The sequence below is a fragment of the Monodelphis domestica genome, chromosome X (genome assembly GCF_027887165.1).
Source record: "Monodelphis domestica isolate mMonDom1 chromosome X, mMonDom1.pri, whole genome shotgun sequence".
Taxonomy (NCBI): Eukaryota; Metazoa; Chordata; class Mammalia; order Didelphimorphia; family Didelphidae; genus Monodelphis; species Monodelphis domestica.
Genome location: NC_077235.1, coordinates 45,282,030 through 45,301,602, shown reverse-complemented (window position 1 = coordinate 45,301,602; position 19,573 = coordinate 45,282,030). Strand labels below are relative to the sequence as shown.

At 40.4% G+C, this 19,573-nt stretch overlaps 1 protein-coding gene across 7 annotated transcripts in view; it reads right to left on the bottom strand.

The window, feature by feature from the left end:
* FGF13 (fibroblast growth factor 13) overlaps positions 1-19,573 on the bottom strand; it is a 510,824-nt gene that overhangs the window by 93,627 nt on the left and 397,624 nt on the right. For 6 of the 7 annotated variants that reach the window (XM_007507358.3, XM_007507363.3, XM_007507356.3 and 3 more), the window contains 2 exons: positions 15,825-15,935; positions 9,196-9,299 (listed from right to left, as the gene is read on the bottom strand). In XM_007507358.3, the coding sequence (XP_007507420.1) occupies positions 9,196-9,299; positions 15,825-15,935 (215 nt within the window). Of the gene's footprint in view, positions 1-9,195; positions 9,300-15,824; positions 15,936-18,079; positions 19,329-19,573 lie in introns of those variants that run through there. The other variant, XM_056809817.1, reaches the window with a different exon arrangement.

Here is a 19,573-nt window from a genome sequence, read left to right as displayed (position 1 = left end):
TCTATGATCATTGAGGAATATACTTAGCTTTTTCTCCTGTGAGTATTTTACACTACAAATATTCTTTTTTTGGTTTGTTCCTCCTATCCCTGGACAACCTTAGTTCACACTAGGTTTCAGAATTCTTTATATACTTATAGAACCATACTATCACACTTTTATTTATTGTTACTCGCTCTTGCCAGTAAAGGTTTTTAAAAATACAAGTTTGTTAGAGAGTTTCCTGTGTGTCCACATTGGTCTTTTTAGACAACTTCCCTTTCCCCTTTTCACTGGAGCTATTTTATTTCTTTTTGTGTTTTCAAAATTTCATTCTACAAAAATTCTAATCATTGCTATGTTAACCGTAACAGGTCTACCTTCCAAAAGCCCCAAATCCTTTGGATACATTATATCTATTGTCTTCAGATTAGTATGGCCCCGTTGCTATAACTTGTTTTCTTGGTTTTCCTTCTATCCATACTCCACCATTCCAAAAAAGTCTACTTTCTAGAAGTTCTATTTTTGAAGTAGTATCACTTGGGCAGGTACCAGTCTGAACTAGAAGTTCCTAGGAGGGTCTTTTGAAATTAAACCTTGAGGTTAGAAAATGCCACAAATCTTTGAACTTTCACATGCTAAGAGTAAATTATAATATTTACCATTTAACCAATAAAATATTGGATTCTGAAGAAAACTAGAGTTTGAGCTTACCAAATTACATAGCCTTAATCTTCTAAAATGATAAATTATTCCCCTGGATTCAACTCTTCAAAGGGATACAAGCATACAATAGTCATTTTGAGAGCTCAAACAATGTGATTTAACTGAATGAATTAAGAAGCCTAAGAAATAACTGACAGCATGAGCAAGAAGCAGTTCAACTGTTAAGAAAGAGGATGCATAAGGTGCTCTTGCTTGTCTTATGTTAGGAAAGGATATGACCCAAGCTGAGGCAATGGATGAATGGCTATGATTTTGAGTACTGACTTATTCTATAAGACTACTTACAACTAGAAAGTGGCTAACTAGACACCATCTAGTCCAATTCTCTCATTATTTATAGAGGTGGAAGCTGGGGCACACAAAAGTTCTTGCTGCCTTTTCTCCTATTTATAAAACAAAGTACAAGTATGAAATCTCACCATTGAAAATTAGACCTTAAATTTCTCTATAAAGAAATCCAAGAACTAAAAAAATCGAGTAATTGGCACATTCCAATTGGTAGGAGAACTTATAGCAATTTATCAACATTTTTATACAAACTCCATCTGCTCTTAAATTCAACTATATATATTAATAAATGTTATTTTAATGAAAGCAGTAGATGTTTCAATGCACCTGGAAAATGTGACTTCATCTTTTTCTTCACTAACATTTGATTAATCATCAGAGCAGTCAAAGAACATGGGGATGGGATGCTAGATTTAGCTTTCTCTGCTACTGACCTCAGTTTACCTATCCATCTAGATAATATACCTCATTTAAGCTTTTCATGGACTATTTGGTGAATTTACTGATTTATTGATTCACCCAGGTTCATTCCATTCTAGTTCTGCCATTGGTTCATTGTGTGCTCTTGGGGTGATGTCAAATTAATCTTCCTAACCTCCAGCTTTCACAATAATTAACACCTGTTAAATGGACATACTTGAACTACTAGTCTCGGATTAAAATGTTACATGCTCATAATTTTTCCATTAGAGCAAATTTCCTTCATCCAGGAAATAGAAGGCCAGCCAGAATTAGGATAGTAAAAGTCTAAAGGCAAAAATTTTTTTAAATTAAAAAAAAAATAAAGTCAAAAATAAAGACTTGGGTTTTACCTGAAGTTTAATATTGTTTCTTCCTTTGAATCATAAAAATTAAGAACTACCTATTCTTCAGATGTAAATTATCACATTTTTATAAAAATCAATATTTATTATACAGGCAGTACTGTATCAATCAGGCAAAAAAAATTTATTTAGTAACTACTATGTGCCAGGCATTGTGCTAAATGCTAGGGATTCAAAGAAAGGCAAAGGAAAGCTTGCCCTCCAAGAGCTCACAGTCTACTGGGAAGACAATATGCAAAGCTCTATACACAATAAATTAGAGACAATCAATGGAGGAAAGGCTCTAACAATAAGGTAGACACTATAAGCATGTTTATTTTCAAAGCTATGTAAATTTGAGCTGTTGTTATTTTTTATTATTTCACAGAGTCATTATGAGGCTCAAACAAGGTAATAAACAGAGACTGCTAAATTGTAATATGCTACAGAAACATTCCAAGAATCTCTCATGGGTACATGTACAACCTATGAACTGGTTAAGATATACTGAAAATTAAATGCAAAAGGTTAGTCAATAACATGTTACTTACCTGCTATGTGTCACGCATTGTGCTAAGTGCTAGAGATACAAAGAGAAAAAGCGAAAAAAGAAAAAGCTTGCCCTCAAGGAGCTCACAGTCTAATATGGAAGACAATATTCAAAGCTCTATACAAAATAAATTGGAGATAATCAAGAGGGAAGGTTCTAACATTAATAAGTAAAATACTATAAACAGACTTATTTTCAGAGCCACGTAAAATTGAGCTATTATTTTTATTATTTCAAACCAAATAATATACAGAGACTGATTGCTAAGCTATAAAATGTTATGGAAACATTACAAAAAATTCTTATGGGCCTACGTACAACCTGTGAACTGGTCAAGATATACTGAAAATGAAATGCCAAAAGTTAGTAAACAGATATTTATTATCTCCTATGTGTCAGGCATTGTGCTAAGTAATAGGAATACAAAGAAAAAGCAAAAAAAAGAAAAGAAAAAAGAAAAAGCTTGCCCTCAAGGAGCTCACAATCTAATAGGGAAGACAATATTTAAAGGTCTATGCAAAATTAATTGGAGGTAGTCAGCAGAGGGAAGGTTCTAACAATAAGTAAAATACTATAAACAGACTTATTTTTAGAGACATGTAAAATTGAGCTATTATTTTTATTATTTCAAACCAAGTAATATACAGAGACTGATTGCTAAGCTATAAAATGTTATGGAAACATTACAAGAAATTCTTATGGGTCTGTGTACAACCTGTGAACTGGTCAAGATATACTGATAATGAAATGCCAAAGGTTAGTAAACAGATATTTATCATCTCCTATGTGTCAAGCATTGTGCTAAGTAATAGGAATACAAAGAAAAAGCTTGCCCTCAAGGAGCTCACAGTCTAATAGGGAAGACAATATTTAAAGGTCTATGCAAAATAAATTGGAGGTAGTCAGCAGAGGGAAGGTTCTAACAATAAGTAAAATACTATAAACAGACTTATTTTTAGAGACATGTAAAATTGAGCTATTATTTTTACTATTTCAAACCAAGTAATATACAGAGACCGATTGCTAAGATATAAAATGTTATGGAAACATTATAAGAAATTCTTATGGGCCTGTGTACAACCTGTGAACTGGTCAAGATATACTGATAATGAAATGCCCAAGGTTAGTAAACAGACATTTATTATCTCCTATGTGCCAGGCATTGTGCTAATAGGCATACAAAGAAAAAGCTTGCCCTCAAGGAGCTCACAGTCTAATGGGGGAGACAATGTGCAAAGCTCTATAGTTCTATACAAGATAAAGTGGAGATAATCAAGAAAGGGAAGGTTCTAACATTAAGGTAAATACTACAAATATTTATTTTCAGAACCATGTAAAACTGAGCTATTATTATTTTTATTTCAAACCAAGTAATGTACAAAGACTGATTACTAAACTGTAAAATGTTACCAAAACACTTCAAGAAACAGTCGTGGACCTAGGTACAAACTGTGAGCTGGTCAAGATATACTGATGATGAAATGCCAAAGGGAAGATGAAAGATTTTGAATCACACAGGGCCATTTTTATGCACTAGAAAGTATTCAGTGACAATTATGGATGAAACCAAATATATTAAGAAATGACAACTAATTATGATTCCTTGAGCCCTAGATTGTTTCTCACTGCCACTGAAGCCTACACCAAATCTGTCCTCCATGGCAACAAGAAAAAGTTTGGGAAGATACAAGAATCCTCAGAGAAGTCAAAACAAATCCCCCCACACTAATATATCTGTTGTTGTTGTTTTTGATGGGCCAGAGGGACTAATCAAGAGGCAATTATAAAATTGAAGAAAAACAAGGATATTGTTCAATCACAGAGAGTAAAACTAGCCATTATTAAGAGAAATCCTATTATTGTCATTTAAATCACTTTGGTTGCAAGTAGGAACTTAAGCTGATTGTGGTCAAGGATGAAATAGTACCAATGACAACAGAAAACAATTGTAGACCATTCATCAAATCTAAAAATCAGTTATTCGACTTGGTTCTGAGACCATCAGCTACTGGACAATCATCCTTCTCCCAACGAGATATCATAACCAAGCAACTCCATTGTTAACAAATATATATTGGTAGCTCAATTTCATACACATTTAAGAAAATATTAGTCATTTCTGAGTCATGAAGAACTGTTAGTAATGAAAGCCAACATTTTCTACCCATCTTGGATTTCACTGGTCCTCTATTCATCTTAAGCACTTAAAGACACCAATTCTTACTGTGGAGAGTATTGGCAATGGTTTGGAGTTAGAAGAATTCAGTTTAAGGCCTTGTTCTGCCACTTGGGACAATGGATCAGCCTGTTTTCCTCATTGGTAAAATGGGGTTGGTATTTGGATAAGATATTGCCCATGAAACCCCTCTGACAAATATCAAGTGCCATAGTTAAGACTATTATTATCTCAAAGGATTGATGTGATGATCAAATCAGATAATATCAAAATACTTGGGAAGTGTGAATACCATAGTTGTTTACATCTATTTGGATTTTGGGGAATATTCTGTAGATTTTCTTCATGTGTTTATTCTGGTTGTCGATTATAAACACTACATGCCTTGGCACTTATAAAACATAGTCATACATGACTTATACAGCCCCTAAGAGATAGCCTTGACCATTTAGAGAAAGAATGATTTATGATCTTCCACTTCTCCAAAATGGACATTCTCCTTCATCATGAGAATCATAATTCTATATGGGAGATGGATCAGTAACTAAACATTTGTGCTATCATTCTTTCACATCATGGACTAACTTCTGCTGTTAGGAGAACTTTATTCCAACTGTATATTAAAGTAAAAATTCCTTACTTAGAAAGATAGGTTATCCAATCACTCTACTTATTAGAGGTTGGCTGCATTACTCAATCTTTTTATTGAAAAACAAGCATTGGAGGTATAACACTGTCTTTTAGTGAAACTCATCTGGTCCTTTGGAGAAGATCAACTCATATTGGGAGAAGATCATCTCACATGTTAGAAGTTGACAGATTGATCACATTGGAAAAGGAGCCATCCACTCTACAGTCTGCATTGATGGCACACTGGAGACAGGGGACAGTGCAGGAGAAATGAATGATCAGACCTTGCACCATGAGGAAGGTCCCCATCCCTTTCTGTTCTCCTTGGGCCTTAGTTTTTAACTTTGTATATAATTATTCTGGAACAAATTAAACTAGTTTAAATCATTGGCGTGGAACCACACCAAAGGCTGTTTTCTGGTTCAAGGGAAAAAATAGAAGCATAGTTGCTGGAATTTTTTCCCCTTTTCCACAAACTGGGACATTTCCATGAATTTTGGGTTCCTACAGTTTCCCTGGTCATGGGTTATGTCAGATCTAATAGGTTCTACCTATAGTCAAAGAAACCTAATCTAATGAGCTTTTGATTTCAGCAAATCATCCACTAACCCAGAATGTTTGGGGCTGGGATGGATGAAGGGGGATTGCAGGGGGAAAGGCATTCCTTTCCACTCAATTAAAATGCACTAAGCAACCTTTTGCTTGATCCCTAAGAAGATACATAAATAACTCAGCAGTAGCCCACAATGTAAAGTGGAAACGAGTAGTTCCCAACAAAACAGATAGATGGTATCTTATTAAAGTTATCCTTAATATAAGGGCATCAATGCTATGGTAAGCTAAACTTTGATCAGTAGATCAACTTGGCAGGGTGTGGGTAGAGATTTGTTAGAAGACTCTTTGCTTTCATTTAACAAACCACAACAATCCTATGAGGTGAGGGCTAATGCTACTATTACCATCCCCATTTAACAAATAAGAAAAGTGGCAATTACAGGGTTAGTAGCTGCCTAGTAAGTGGGAAAGGCATTGTTCAAACCCAGGACTCTGAACATGAAGTCCAGGGCCCTATCACTCTACTGAAACCAGAAAACCACTCAGGATATTGAAGGAAGGAAGGAAGGAACAGCTCCAGTTGAATTTGCTTTAGCACTAATATTTTAATAATAGTAACTTGTGGATTATACATGATAGCTAATCATCAGATCAAAAGAGTCCACAGAGGGGTTTTCCATCTCTAGCCTCATGCTAAACCAAAGGGTCATTGTGTTTTAATGAAGGCACCGGGCTAGAAGGAAATGTATTTGTGTATATTTTATATTTAATTATCTGTGGACATATTATCCATGTAGAATGTGAGTGCCTTAAGGGTAAGGACGGTTTCTTTTTGGTTCTGTATCCCCAATGTCTAGCACAGTGCTTAACAAATAGGAGAAGTGTAATAAATGCTTACTGATCAACTCAATGATCTAATCCATTCTCCATCCTTTCCCTGACTTTTGAGGAATGAGTGGGCATTACTGGGTCTCTACCTTATTCCCCAAAAGCCATAAAAAGCTTGCCTAATCTCCCTTGTGAAACCATTGCAGTTTCTTTCAAAATACATGTTCTGAAAGATCATCCTGATAGCTAGCCATCACTCCTCCTAATTCCAGTGCTCATCAAAAAACTTATATCCATGGGGAAAGTCTTGCTCTTTAACTTCCCCCCAAACCTTAAAGGCTTGTGCTTCCACTCTCTCTCTTCCAGATTAGAATACTGAACTGGTCAAACCTATGATCCTTGTGGACTGCTGTTCTTGGGTGTGATGGGGCAACAGGGGATGGATGGTCCAGCTGTCCTTTTTTAAAACCATCTCATGCACTGAGGACCTGCTCCAAACAACTTTCTAATCCACTTTAGAATTCAGATCCCTTAATAAATAAACTAAAACTATGGAATCAGTTCTGCATGGGTCACTAGGATTACCCAAGAAAGAAGGACCCAGGGAGGGAGGAGCAGAGATTAAACATTTAATAAGCACCTACTATGTGCCAGGCACTGTGCTAAAGACAAAACAGTCTTCAATTTTGTGTCATATTTCTCTCCACACAACCCCCACCAAATAATTTGTCCAAATTTCACTGAGAGCTACCTTCTTCCAAATTGAGGAGATGCTTGATTGATATTTTTAATTTTCCTTCTTCCTCAAGCAACTGAACTTTATGTGGTGGCTTCTTTTCCACATTAGTCCCTCACTTCCCCTTCCCCAAAGAATGTTTCTCTATCTGCTGAGGTTTGTTTCTCAGAACCAAGTCCAGAGCATTTCATTTTCATATTGCATTATCAAAAGACGTACCTATTTTCAGGTCCGGTTAGGCATCCAGTCCACCGAAGTGAGGAGAGCTAAAACCTGTTATTATAAGGCTAATTGGCCTTAAGGAAACACACAAATCCCATAGAATAGACCACTTTCCCCCCCTCCCATTTTGAGGCCTGCTCAAACAGTCCTAACAAAGGGGCACATTGTGAAGTTTGCTATATATGTGTATATATATTCATTTGGATCATGGGGCCGCACCAATGGCTGTTTTCTGCTAAGGTTCAAGGGGAAAGAATAGAGGCATAGTTCCTGGAATTTGTCGCCCCTTTCCACAAATTGGGACATTTCCATGAATTTGGGGTTCCTACAGTTTCCCTGTCTTGGTGAAGTCAACAATTTCAGCCTCTGAAGTCACTGTGTATTTCTGAGTAGCACACAAGAATGTGTTACAGGGCATATCAGAGAAAAAAGATTTAGGCAAAACCATTTGAGGTGCAGTGCAAGGCTGAATTTCTATGGAATTTCAGAGCCATTTAACGGCATAATGAAAGCCCTTCCCTTCTTAGAGGCTAACTTGTGATAAAAAATTGCAGAAATAATGATAAAGATAATAGCAACAGCAACAACAATGATAGTAACAGGTAGCATTTTCAGAGTGCCTACTATGTGCTGGCAGTGGGCTATTCGTTTGCCACATATAATTGACAGTCCCTTATTGTAGACACCCTGATTTATGATCAAGATGGTGCATTGAGCCTAGGGCTTACTTCTTGGTGGCTTGATTGGTTTTCACTGGCAATGCTTACAATCCCTTGCCAAGGCAGGCAAAAAAGCGTCACTTGGGCAGAGGGTTCCGAAGGTCAGGGTGAATTTTGTAAATTAATCCCCAACTCTGTACACTGAGCACAAAGTAAAACTGGTCTCTGTGGAGTGGTTGAACTATGTTTGGTGGGAGGTCAGAGTATTGAACACTAATGCCAATGGCATTCAACTTGAACCAAAAAGAGCAAACAAGTGTCAGAAGAATGTGCCCCGGAGGCGATCAGAGGGGGAGGGAAATCCCTTTCTCTTCTTCTAAAGGAATAAACCCAAGCTGGCTGGCTCAGCTTCAGAGGTCCAGAAATCCGAGAGGCCAGTGAAACTGTGACTCTCCCTAGCACTGTGTACATTAAGGACCAAAGTGATGCTGAATGCAAGGATGCTATCTTGTCAATTTAGGAGAAACAATGTTAGCTTCAAGTGATTAATGTTGATGTGGAGATGATATTCCTGTGAAGCTCATTTATCTATACAAATGTCCAATTTTTATCAAGGCCAATTTTTCCTGCAGTGCCAACTAACACTTTAAATGTTCTATCAGGCACGGATTCTTACAGCTCAGCTAGTCCAACTCTTTGCCTAATGCACGGATCCTGTCTGCAGCATCCCTCTAAGAGGACAGCCAGTTACCAGCAACAGAGGGAAACGCCAGAGCAAGAAGAGTCGAGGGATTTCTCTTCTTTTTTTGAGGAAGCACAGAATAGTTGCAAGAGCAGTATATTTGGGTTTGAATTCTACTTCTACCATCTGTTACCTGGGCCACCTGAGAGAAAGGAATTTATCTTCTCAGGGAAATGGATTTTTTAATTGCAAAACAAAGGAGCTGAACTAGATTCTCTCCAAGGTCCCCTCCACCTCTGATCCTCTCCTCCTTAACATAAATATGAATACAGCACAAGTGTACACACAACATACAACTTACCGATGGGTAAAGGTATCCCTCGCTGTTCATTGCCAGGTATAATTTCGTTTGAACTCCTTGGATGGCCACCACTCGTAACCCCACAGGTATGAGGTTGAACAGTGCTGGGATGGGCAAAAAAAATTACAACTATAGTTTTCATACAAATGAGCAAAAAAGGTCATCTTCACTATACATGGCTTGTCTAAACCTACAAAAGTAATGGCTTTTCCATAAAAGAGAGACATATTGAAGATGCTCAATTTCTTTTTTTTTTAAATTAGTATTTGTTTTCTCTCCTCCCCCCTCCAAAGGGAAACAAAAAGTACCATTTATTGCTCTATAAACAACCCAGAGACCCTAGCAAAGGGAAGGAAACTGGAGAGGCCTCTGGTAGGAGAACATTTAATTAACCAAACAAATAAAAGCCCAGCCAGTATATACAAGGTGGCCAAACCATTTAGTGACAACTAAGGAAGAGAGCCCCCAAAGCTCCATTTTCAACATCGTCCTAGTCTCTATGGAGAACTATTTCCCTTTCGTGGGCTCTCATAGCTACTGGCTTATTTGGCTGGTTTGATCATTTTACAACACAATTCTATTCCAAACCTGCAAAGGCTTAGAACAATGAAATAAATCAGTGTTTCCCATGTAGGCTTCAGTACTACAGAATTAGGCAGCCTTAATCTCTGGAGCAAGATGAGCAGACATAATTCAAATGTCAAAAGGACTTTCGGGCACAGCTAGCTCGTTGACCACTTCCCCCCAGTTCAATTTCTAAAAAACAACTCATTCCTTTATGGTCATCTCCAACTCTCTGAATTCCACAGGAAAAGAAAGCTCTGTTTGAAAAATAAATTTGGAAGTTTGAAAATTCAAGTAGCCAAGCTATTTCCTGGGGTAGACAAGGCTGTTTTCCTCTGTTAGGGAGTTACTGAGTGCATGGTAATGTACCTTGATGTCCCGCACTGCAGATATGCGGCTTATTCTCTACTAATATATCTTCGAATTATGAGGCTCCAGTCTGTCTTCTTCTCTTTTCCTCCATCTTTCTGTGCCCCTTTCTTCCACCCATTTTGTTTTTTTTTTACTCTCTCATTATCCCAATAAATGTGACATTTAATATATTAATATACACGCATATAATTACTATCTTGCCATTCCATTTTAAAAGCAGGCAAATTGAATGCCTTTCACTGTGTATGTGCATTTGAACAGAGATGTCAACAGATAAAAATCCCACCCCTAAACATACACCCAGGTTTTTGATCAAATTATTCTGTTTTCTTCCAGAGGTTTGGCATCACGCAGAGGTAGCTTGGAAAGACATTTGTTTTAAGGTTTCCGGTTTTCCAAACAATCCTGCTAATGAATGAGGCTGGAGTGGGGGGGAGGTTTCAATTGACATGTAGGGGAAATAAACCTGGCTACAGGTTTAACTGAAGATGTTTTAGCTTTGTAATGGTAAAGAGCCAAGTAGAGCTTGGAGCCATGGGAGGCTTGGAAGAGATGCAGCAGGGATCCAATAGACCATGGGGCATATTTGAGGGTTACACACAAATACACAATCCTGCATAGTTTGAAACATAATTCAGTCTAAACATCTGTCCGGGCCATTGCAGGAATGCAAAGAGACCACCGTGTTAGTGCTATTGGTCTGGGAAAATGCTGAGAATTATGGCATTTAGAAGACCCTAATCGAACCCTTTTCTTTTTCAATTGCCGATTTTATTTCCAGCCATCTAAAATGCCCATTTCCCTGAAATATACCCAGGGTAGCCTTCCTTAAAGGAACCAAATCTTTAGATAGGCTAGGGATGTTTACCCTGAGCCTTACTACCGGACAGAAGCAAAGGTCACAGCCATATTACATTTATTTCTACTGGAAACACTGGGCTCAGGCTGGGTTTGTTTTATTTTTACTTGCAGAGTAGGAGCAAACGGGCAGGCAGCTGGTGAGAAAGAGGCCCACATTGTGTTTCACCGTTAGTAGGTTTTACTGTGTGAAACCTACACCCAGACTCTGCTCACAATCGCACACCACTCACTGAAGGAAACCGGTGGGCGTCCTCCCCCTACCAGCTGTCTACTCACTCCCACACTGTGAATAAAAATATAACAGTACATTTTTTAAACATAGTGCTTGCAAGAGAAATCTCTTGGAGGCAGTCCGTGCACCTTCCTTTCAAGACATTATGGCCCAGTCTTACCCATTTCCTTTCAACGTAGATATTTGTTGAAGATAGTCGGTGCTAGTGCTTTTGAGCAGAGATGGCTGCCCTAAGTCTGCAATAAGGAAGTATGGGGTCATCTTGAGGGGGTAAATTTGGCCTTTCCCACCTCTGTATGTCTGCTGCCCCATCATTCCCAGCCCTAATGATTGGAGTATATGGACTGGAGAAATTAGCAAAGCCGGGGATTTTCTTGGGTGAATCTCTGCTGGATTTTTTATTTAAATTCAGGGTGTTACTGATGAGGAGCTAGGACATATTGTACAGTTCAAAATATAAGTGTTCACACCACATGTCACTGATGGCACCCCATTCACTACTCATATTAAAAGCGGTGCCCTTCTGTTATGTGTGACACAGCTTGTAAGCCAGTAGCTCATGCTATATTTGACAATGCAACGTACATCCCCGAGGCTTGGTCTATATCAGATATGTGCATATGGTATATAATGGGATGCTGGTCCCTTGTGCCATCGTTGATTGACGATCACTAATGCCAAGGGGAAATGGCATAGAATTTTATCACTAGAAAGACAATTCTATTATTTAAAGGAGCCATGGTTACAAAATGATGAGGATCTAAATGATTTTGTCCTGGCTCCCTATACTAGGACTTTATTGGGAGGTTTAGAGCATTAAGCTAAGATCATACTAAAATGAGTCTAAATCCAATTTATATGTTGCCATCGGTGACAAAAGACACACCAAAGAAGGCTCAAAGACTCCTCAGGTTTGCTGGACAATCAGAACCTTCTCATTCCTCATCCCAATGTTTGTCAGCAGCAAAATGGGTATATCTGATTTTCACCTCTTAATCTTTCCTACTGCCTAATTCAGGACTCAATGAAAAAGAATCCAAAAAGGGGGACAATCCACAAAAAAGGATAACAAATGGAATCCTAAATGAAAGAGATGGCTGCGCACTGCAATCTATAGTTTTGTCTTTTTTAACCCATTCAAACAAATTTCCATAAAACCTCAACAAAAATGAGTCAATAACAACAAAAGGAGAAGTGAAGAGCTTATTTAAATTCTCCCTTTGTCACGGTTTTCTTCTAGGGATAGACACTAATTGGACTTAGTTGGTTAAAAGCCTTTTTAAAATAAGGAGGCCAGTCTAGATGGAAATACAAAATGGAGCATCTCAGATGGGAGGCAGAGAGTCAACATCTTCCTCCCCATACTTTTTTTCAAGAGATGAACCTTCTTCATGAGAATATGACATGAATTCAAGCCTGCTATCAACAAAAGCTAGTGCCTTTTATTTATGAACCTAAGACAAATCGATTAAGTCACTTAACTCTCTTTGCCGGCTTGAGTCATAGATTGGAATGGAAAGTTACTATATGATAAACCTGTTCTCTCTGATTTCTCTTCATAAAAAAGAAGCAAATTTCTCTCATTTTGGAGAGAGTGATTTAGCTTCATGTGAGCTACAGAAACAGCCCTTTTTCTGTATAAATATAGCCTATCATCCCACAGAACTCAATGTATTCTAGTGCTTGTCAGTTTGGCTAAATTGGTCAATTTCTTGAAGACAGAAATGATAAAAGTCTCTTCAGACAGGTAGGAGATGATGACAGGTTCGACAAGTGTGGTGTCCTTCTAACTTTAAGACGGATGTATTCTTGAACTTTCAAAGGGACAGTGCACAATATTCTTCCGAGAAAAATAGCCGTCATTGCTCTTAAGCCGCTCCACTAAAGCGGCTTCCATGAACCGTCTACCATCTCTTCCTTTTCAGGGGAAAATACATAATTTATAAAGGCTGATGTTCCCATGATGAGAATTTTATTGGACTGACATTTACCACTGTAATGAATCTATGTTATGGAAGTTTAAATGTATGATACAGACACACATCTTGGAAATAAATAAATAGACTCCGGCAAGGGTGAGGAGTACCAATTTGCTTAATTATGCCCTTGCCTGGCATGTCAGAATGACCAATAATATGAAACCAATCAAAATCAAATATCTCAATAAGACAGTAAAGAGAAAAAACTAAATAAAATTCCGTAAGTGCTTTTTAATTAGAGGCTGTATTAATAAAACACTAATAGAAAGATATGTTTGCTTGAAGCATTTAAAAAACGAATGAAGAGAAAATTAGAAATATTTCAAGGAATAATTCTGTATCACTCCTGTCATTTCTGAGGCAAAAAGAACATGATTGATTGTAAAGCATCTTTATTTTTTACCATTTAATTTGCCCTTTTTTTAAAAGGATCACTTAGGGCATAAAATAGCCTGTAAAATTAAATGGAGACCCTGAGAGGTTAGATCCCTAGCCTCTGATCACTTCAGCAATCAATGTTGTGCCCAAGCCACTTTATTCCTTATTATGGTGCTGCTCCTCTGAGATGTTCAAGGTGCCGCATCGTAGTGTGCCAATAGCTATTACCTGGTTAGACTGCTTGTCGATCCCTTCAACATGCCTAAAAAGGAGTAAGCTGGGGCATTAGGCTCTTTTTTAATACAATTGTCAAAACTGTTCCATTGAAAACCTTTCTGATAGTGTGATCAAAGCTTTTTATTAAAATGACAACAGAAGAGGAGAGAAGATAAAGGAAAGACAGAGAGAGAAGGAAGAAAAGGAAGGGAGGGAGGAGGAAAAGAACAGAAGGTACATATATAGGAGAGCTGAAGACCATAAATGGCATCATAAACCTGATGCATGTTAAAACCCCATACATAGCAAGCCAAGGCAAGAATGGGACTTGTACCACCTGCATAAACAACAGATACTATATCTAGAAAAAAAATCATAAAAGGTGCTTTGGATTAATTAAGTATATCAGTCTTTACGAGGCATAAAAGAGAAGTCATATTTTTATTACCTTTTTTTTAATAAAACCAAATGTGAACACTGGATTCAGAATAATTGTTATGGATAATTATGGGAGCTAAAGGAGGTTCTGAAGATGAAATTGGGTGAGACCTTGAGGTTAGGTGTGGTTAGCTAATATCGAAAACACAAATGAGTCTCCCCTTCTGCCGCAGAATATCTTGATTTTCTCTCACACGCACCAAAGGACAGAATACCTATCAGAGCACTGTCCAAATTCTGATGGGTAGATCTAGTCTACAATATTATTTTACTGCTGATCATTATGTTCTAGTCTTTATCATCTTTGAAAAAAAAGATCAAACTAAAACTCAGCTTTATACATCACTGAAAACTGAGCAGTGAAGCAAATGGCAGGAAGGCGTAAATTATGGTATGTTCACTAGGATACTGCTGGCCATATATACTTTAATATTAACGACAATAATGCAGCTTTGCTGCAAAGCAATAATTCAAGTGGTCATTAAGGATTTTTCTCATCCTCTGTACCAGAAGACGCTTCCTTGAGGGTAGGTGATGGCAGCTCTCTCTCTGCAGTATGTATACTCTTGGGCATCTGCTCAGGAGACATCACTAAAGGACTTATTAACACCTTATACTGGGACCCTTCTCGATGGGCTTCCTTTCAAGGGCCAGTGCTATTCTAAAGATGGGGCTGAGCACTCATTAGCAGATAAAATAGAAACCATATCTGCTCTTCTCGGTGAAGTTCATACCAACGTTGATGTTTACCAAGCATTTGTGAAGAAAATACACTGCCTGTTCTGAGACCATATTATACTAATGTTGTAGCTAATTTAATGAATCTGGGTATACAAATAATGGCACAATTTAAATTATAATAATTAAAATAAGCTTTCACTGCCTGTGATTTTTTTTCATCTCCTTCCATCTAGAGGAGAGCATACGTAACTAAAGATTATGGAACTTCTCAGAACCACTGATTTCAGGTGTTACACATAGAGTGAAAAATGTCGTTTCTGAAATATTTCCTTTTGGTTCACCATTTTAATCTCCACCTTGGTTTTCATTTAAACCCTGGTCGAGAAAGAAGAAGCTAAATTGCATTATCGAAGATCTCTCAAGTCTCCAGATGTCATTTAGTGTATGAGTTATCAAAAGGAAAAAAAGGTAAATGTTTTATAGGAATGATAATTTTTATGACGTGAAACAACTTTATTCCCTTAGGATGAGACCCTTCTTAAGAGGGGGAAAACATTCTATTTCAGGCTCTGTGTGTGGGTGAGTAAATTTTCTGTGGGGAAAATGTAATAAAATCCAAAGGACAGCCATAAACCTATCGAGATTGCCATGGAGATGACATTTGGATTGCTTTTCGGAGGGTGTCAACATTATTTCCTATAGGTCAATGTTTTAATTGTTTTTGTGTGCCCTGCTTCCTTTTTAGTAAAGTATCTTTTTAAAAAAAAAACAGGACGGTACAGTGAGAATGTTGCTGGCATCCATGTCAGGAAATGACAATGTGAGCTTACGGGGGTGGGTGGGGGGGATGAACAATATTTCACTAAATACACCAAAGTAATCTATTTATTTATTCTATAGATACTTACTGTAGGTACTGTCTTCCTCTTTTGTCCCATCAACTGTTCCATCTGCCTGCAGCTGCAGGTGGTATCCTTGCCTGCTGTATAGCTTTGTCACTATACCCTTTAGTTGGGGCTCTGTAAATAAAGCAATCATCAGGTTAATTGCAAATATGTGAACACGGACTTGCATCATCCCTGATTTCACAGGGCAGTTCTAGAACATTCCATGTGAACTATGACAGAATACATTGCTGTAGAGGCGTCCTGCTGCAGATGAAAATCGACAAGTTTCCAAATCAATCTCGAACATGATTAAACATGGCTTTCGACACTGTAATGTAGGCGAGAACATCAAAGCTGCTTACAGTGTCTACAATTTGAGCAGTGTGTCACCAGGCTTGAAAAGCAACTCCCTGGCTCATTGTAGATTAAGGATGTGCTAGCAAACTGCGTATTCTACCTTTTTAACAAGGTGCAGTTTCTCCTAGGGGAGGTAAATGAAGACTACAAAGATCATTTAAAGCTACTTGCCAATCAGGGACCAAATGACATGGGCATTGAGCTTTCCTGCACAACTACATCAATCCAAATAAACAAGAAAGAATACCAACACACACACAGCCGACATGGGATCAAAGGACTTGTAATTATCCAGTGGGACTTAGGTGCAAGAAAAAAGCAGAGGGGAGAATGCAGGCAGCTATTAATTTAAAATTTAAACAGCCTTCTCAGAGGTCCATGTGTATTACTTAACTGGTCAAAAGACGCAGTGATGCAGGGTTGGCTGTTTTTTTTTTCTGGATACAAAATGATTTCATAAATCATTTTCAAACTTAATCTCACAAAACAGCATCTATCCCAATAGCCTTAGCTAAGAGTAAGATGATTATGCAATGTGCTCCACTCCCCACTCACCCCGATTTAATCATACAAATCACAAGAACCCAAATCTGCTTTTCAGAGTCCAGACATCTTGCACATCATATGCTCATGCTGACTTATACGCCACTAACATGCTTCTCTTTGGAAATGCAAAACCCCATTCCTGAGTACCCAGACCTGAATGCGTATGTTACATGGAAAAGACAAGAGAGAGACAGGGAGCTTTTTCTCTAGTGATATTTACACTTGTTAGACGAAAGAAAATGGTCCAGGGAACTTCTTTTGCTTCACACTTGACCAAAAAGGCTTACTGCGCCAAGGCTAGACGCCCTCCCCTCAACACTGAGGGATAGGCACAAATCTCTTCTCCCCCTCCCTCCCAAACCCCTAAACATTGCCTGGCCAAAGGCACCCCAATTTGCCAATTTCAGGTTTCCTCCTCAGCAGGACAAGGAGGTAATCAAGGTTTTCTACCCAGCCTTCTATTATTACTCAGCTTAATCAGCTAGCTCTGTGCTAAGGGATATGCAGAATATCTGTGTGTGTGTGTGTGTGGTTGGGGTGGGGGGAGACAAGGATTTCAAAGCTGCATCACAGCTGTGCCTCAAAACACCGACACACATTAGAAAAAGACAGCGAAACACCCAAGCAAGGGAATCCCTACCTCCTGGGGTGTAAGATAGCAGGTGAAGGATCAGAAACACAGTTTAGAAAAAGGGAAAAGAGGGATTCCCCCCTGGTTTTCTTCTGAGAACAGTAAGGGAATTGGGGGAGAGTCAGGAAAAGAATGGGATGCAAGACCAGGACTTAGCTTCCATCCTGAAATTTCTCTCATCCATTTAACAGCCCTGCCCTGTTAGGAAAACGTGTGATGCGCATGTATGTTGTATGAAGGAGTCTGCAAGTCCTGTTTGTGGGGCATGTCCCGACGATCCATGCTTAGACTCTGTTGCTCCTCTCCCTCTCTTTCCCCCCTCCCATCTCCTCCATCCCCTCCCACCCCTCTCCTCCACCCCCTCCCTCCCTCCCTCCCTCTCCTCTCCTCCTCTCTCCCCCAGTCTTCCCCCTCCCCTCTCCTCCTCTCTCTCCCCCCTCCCCTCTCCTCCCTCTATTCCCCCCCCCCCCACCAACAGTTGCACTGCAGCAAACATGAAACTGTCACGAAGGAGGCCAGGAACGCATCGCCTTCCCACGCACGCACACACATACACCACACCGACAATGTGAAAAAATCAACCAAACAAATAAAAACCCCCCCAAAACCACACTTTCAAGGCTGAGCTACCAACAGGGAATCAAAGTCCAAGGGAAAAGGGTGAGGGCGGGGGAAGGGAACCTGTCTGAGACCTGATATCGCAAAGCCAGAAAAATAAAGAATTAAAACAATTTGCCCAGACCTGGTCTTCTCCTCCGCCTTTTCTTGGAGCCAAAGAGTTTGACCCGGGAGAACACATTTAACTTGTTTTTGTCGCAGCTGCCCTTGCTTTTGCTGGGGCTGCTGACACACTTGCAGGCGTTGGACTTCTCGCGCTCGCGGGCTTGCCTCTTCTGCCTGATCAAGGAACTGGCGATCGCAGCCGCCATGGCCACTAGCCCCAGCACCTCGCTGCCGCCCGGTCCCCCCCGCTGCTGCTGCTGCTGCCGCCGCTCCCGCTCGACTCGGCGTTAGCGCCGCCGCCGCTACCGCGCTGGCGCTACCGCCGCCGCCGCCGCTGCCCTGCTGCTCTTTACCTGCGCTTCAGACTCGAAGGCTCAGAGAAAAACCAGCAGCGAGCATGCTGCGCTTACCCGCACCCTAGACAAGCCGGGACTCCCTCTTCAGGAGCGGAGCGCAGCGCAACGCAACGCAACGACAGACGGCGGCAGCGGCGGCTGCAGCTGCGGTGGGCGAGGGGAGGCGAGGCGAGGCGCGCGCCGCCCCCGGGCCCCGGGAGGGGGGAGGGAGAGACACCCAGAGACCCGCAGATACAAAGATGCTCAGAGACACACGAGGGATTCGGAGACACACAGAGGGTCAGAGATGGGGAGGGGGAGAGTCACAGAGAAAGAGAGAGAGAGAAAGAGAGAGAGAAGGAGTAAGAGAGCGAGAGACAGACAGACAGACAGATAGACAGAGACACACAGAGGGAGGAAAAGAGAGAAAGAGAGAGGGGCAGTGAGAGAGAAAGAAATAGAGACAAAGAGAAAGAGAAGGAGAAGGAGAAGGAGAATAAAAGAGTGGCAAAGAGAGAGAGCGACAGAGAGAGAGAGAAAGAGAAGATGGAGAAAGAGAGAGAGGCAGAGAGAGAGGTGGAGAGAGAGGCAGAGAGGGAGAGAGACAGGGAGAAACAGAGGGAGAGACACAGGGAGAGGCAGAAAGAGAGGCAGAGAGCGCTCAACGGACGTCCAGCACACCAGGCACCCAGCGAGCGAGTGAGCTGGAGCAGGACAGAGCCGTTGGCCCCTTGGCCTCGAGGACACACACGCACACACACACACACAGCGCGCGGAGCGCGCGCACACACCATGCAGACAGACAGACGCACGCAGCAGCAGCAGTAGCAGCAGCAGCAAGCCCAGCCACAGACAGAGGCAGAGCCACAGGCGCGCGCTCCGTTCTGCTCTGGACTACGCTCTGAGCTCAAGTCCAAACCAAATAGGTCCAGGGCAGTGGTGCCCCCGCCCCCCCGCCTCCGCCCCCGCCTCCGACGCCGCCCTTTGCGGTAAGGGGCTGGTGGGAGGGGGGAGCTGCGCTCTCTCGCTCTTGGGTCCTGACAACTTCTCGCCCCCTCCTCCGCGCAGGCGAAGTTGGCAAGACGCAGCTTTTGGAAGGGGCTTCCACAGGTAAAAAGACCTGGCCGTCTAACTGCTGCTGCTGCTGCCACAATCACGCCGTTGGCATTCAGTCAGTC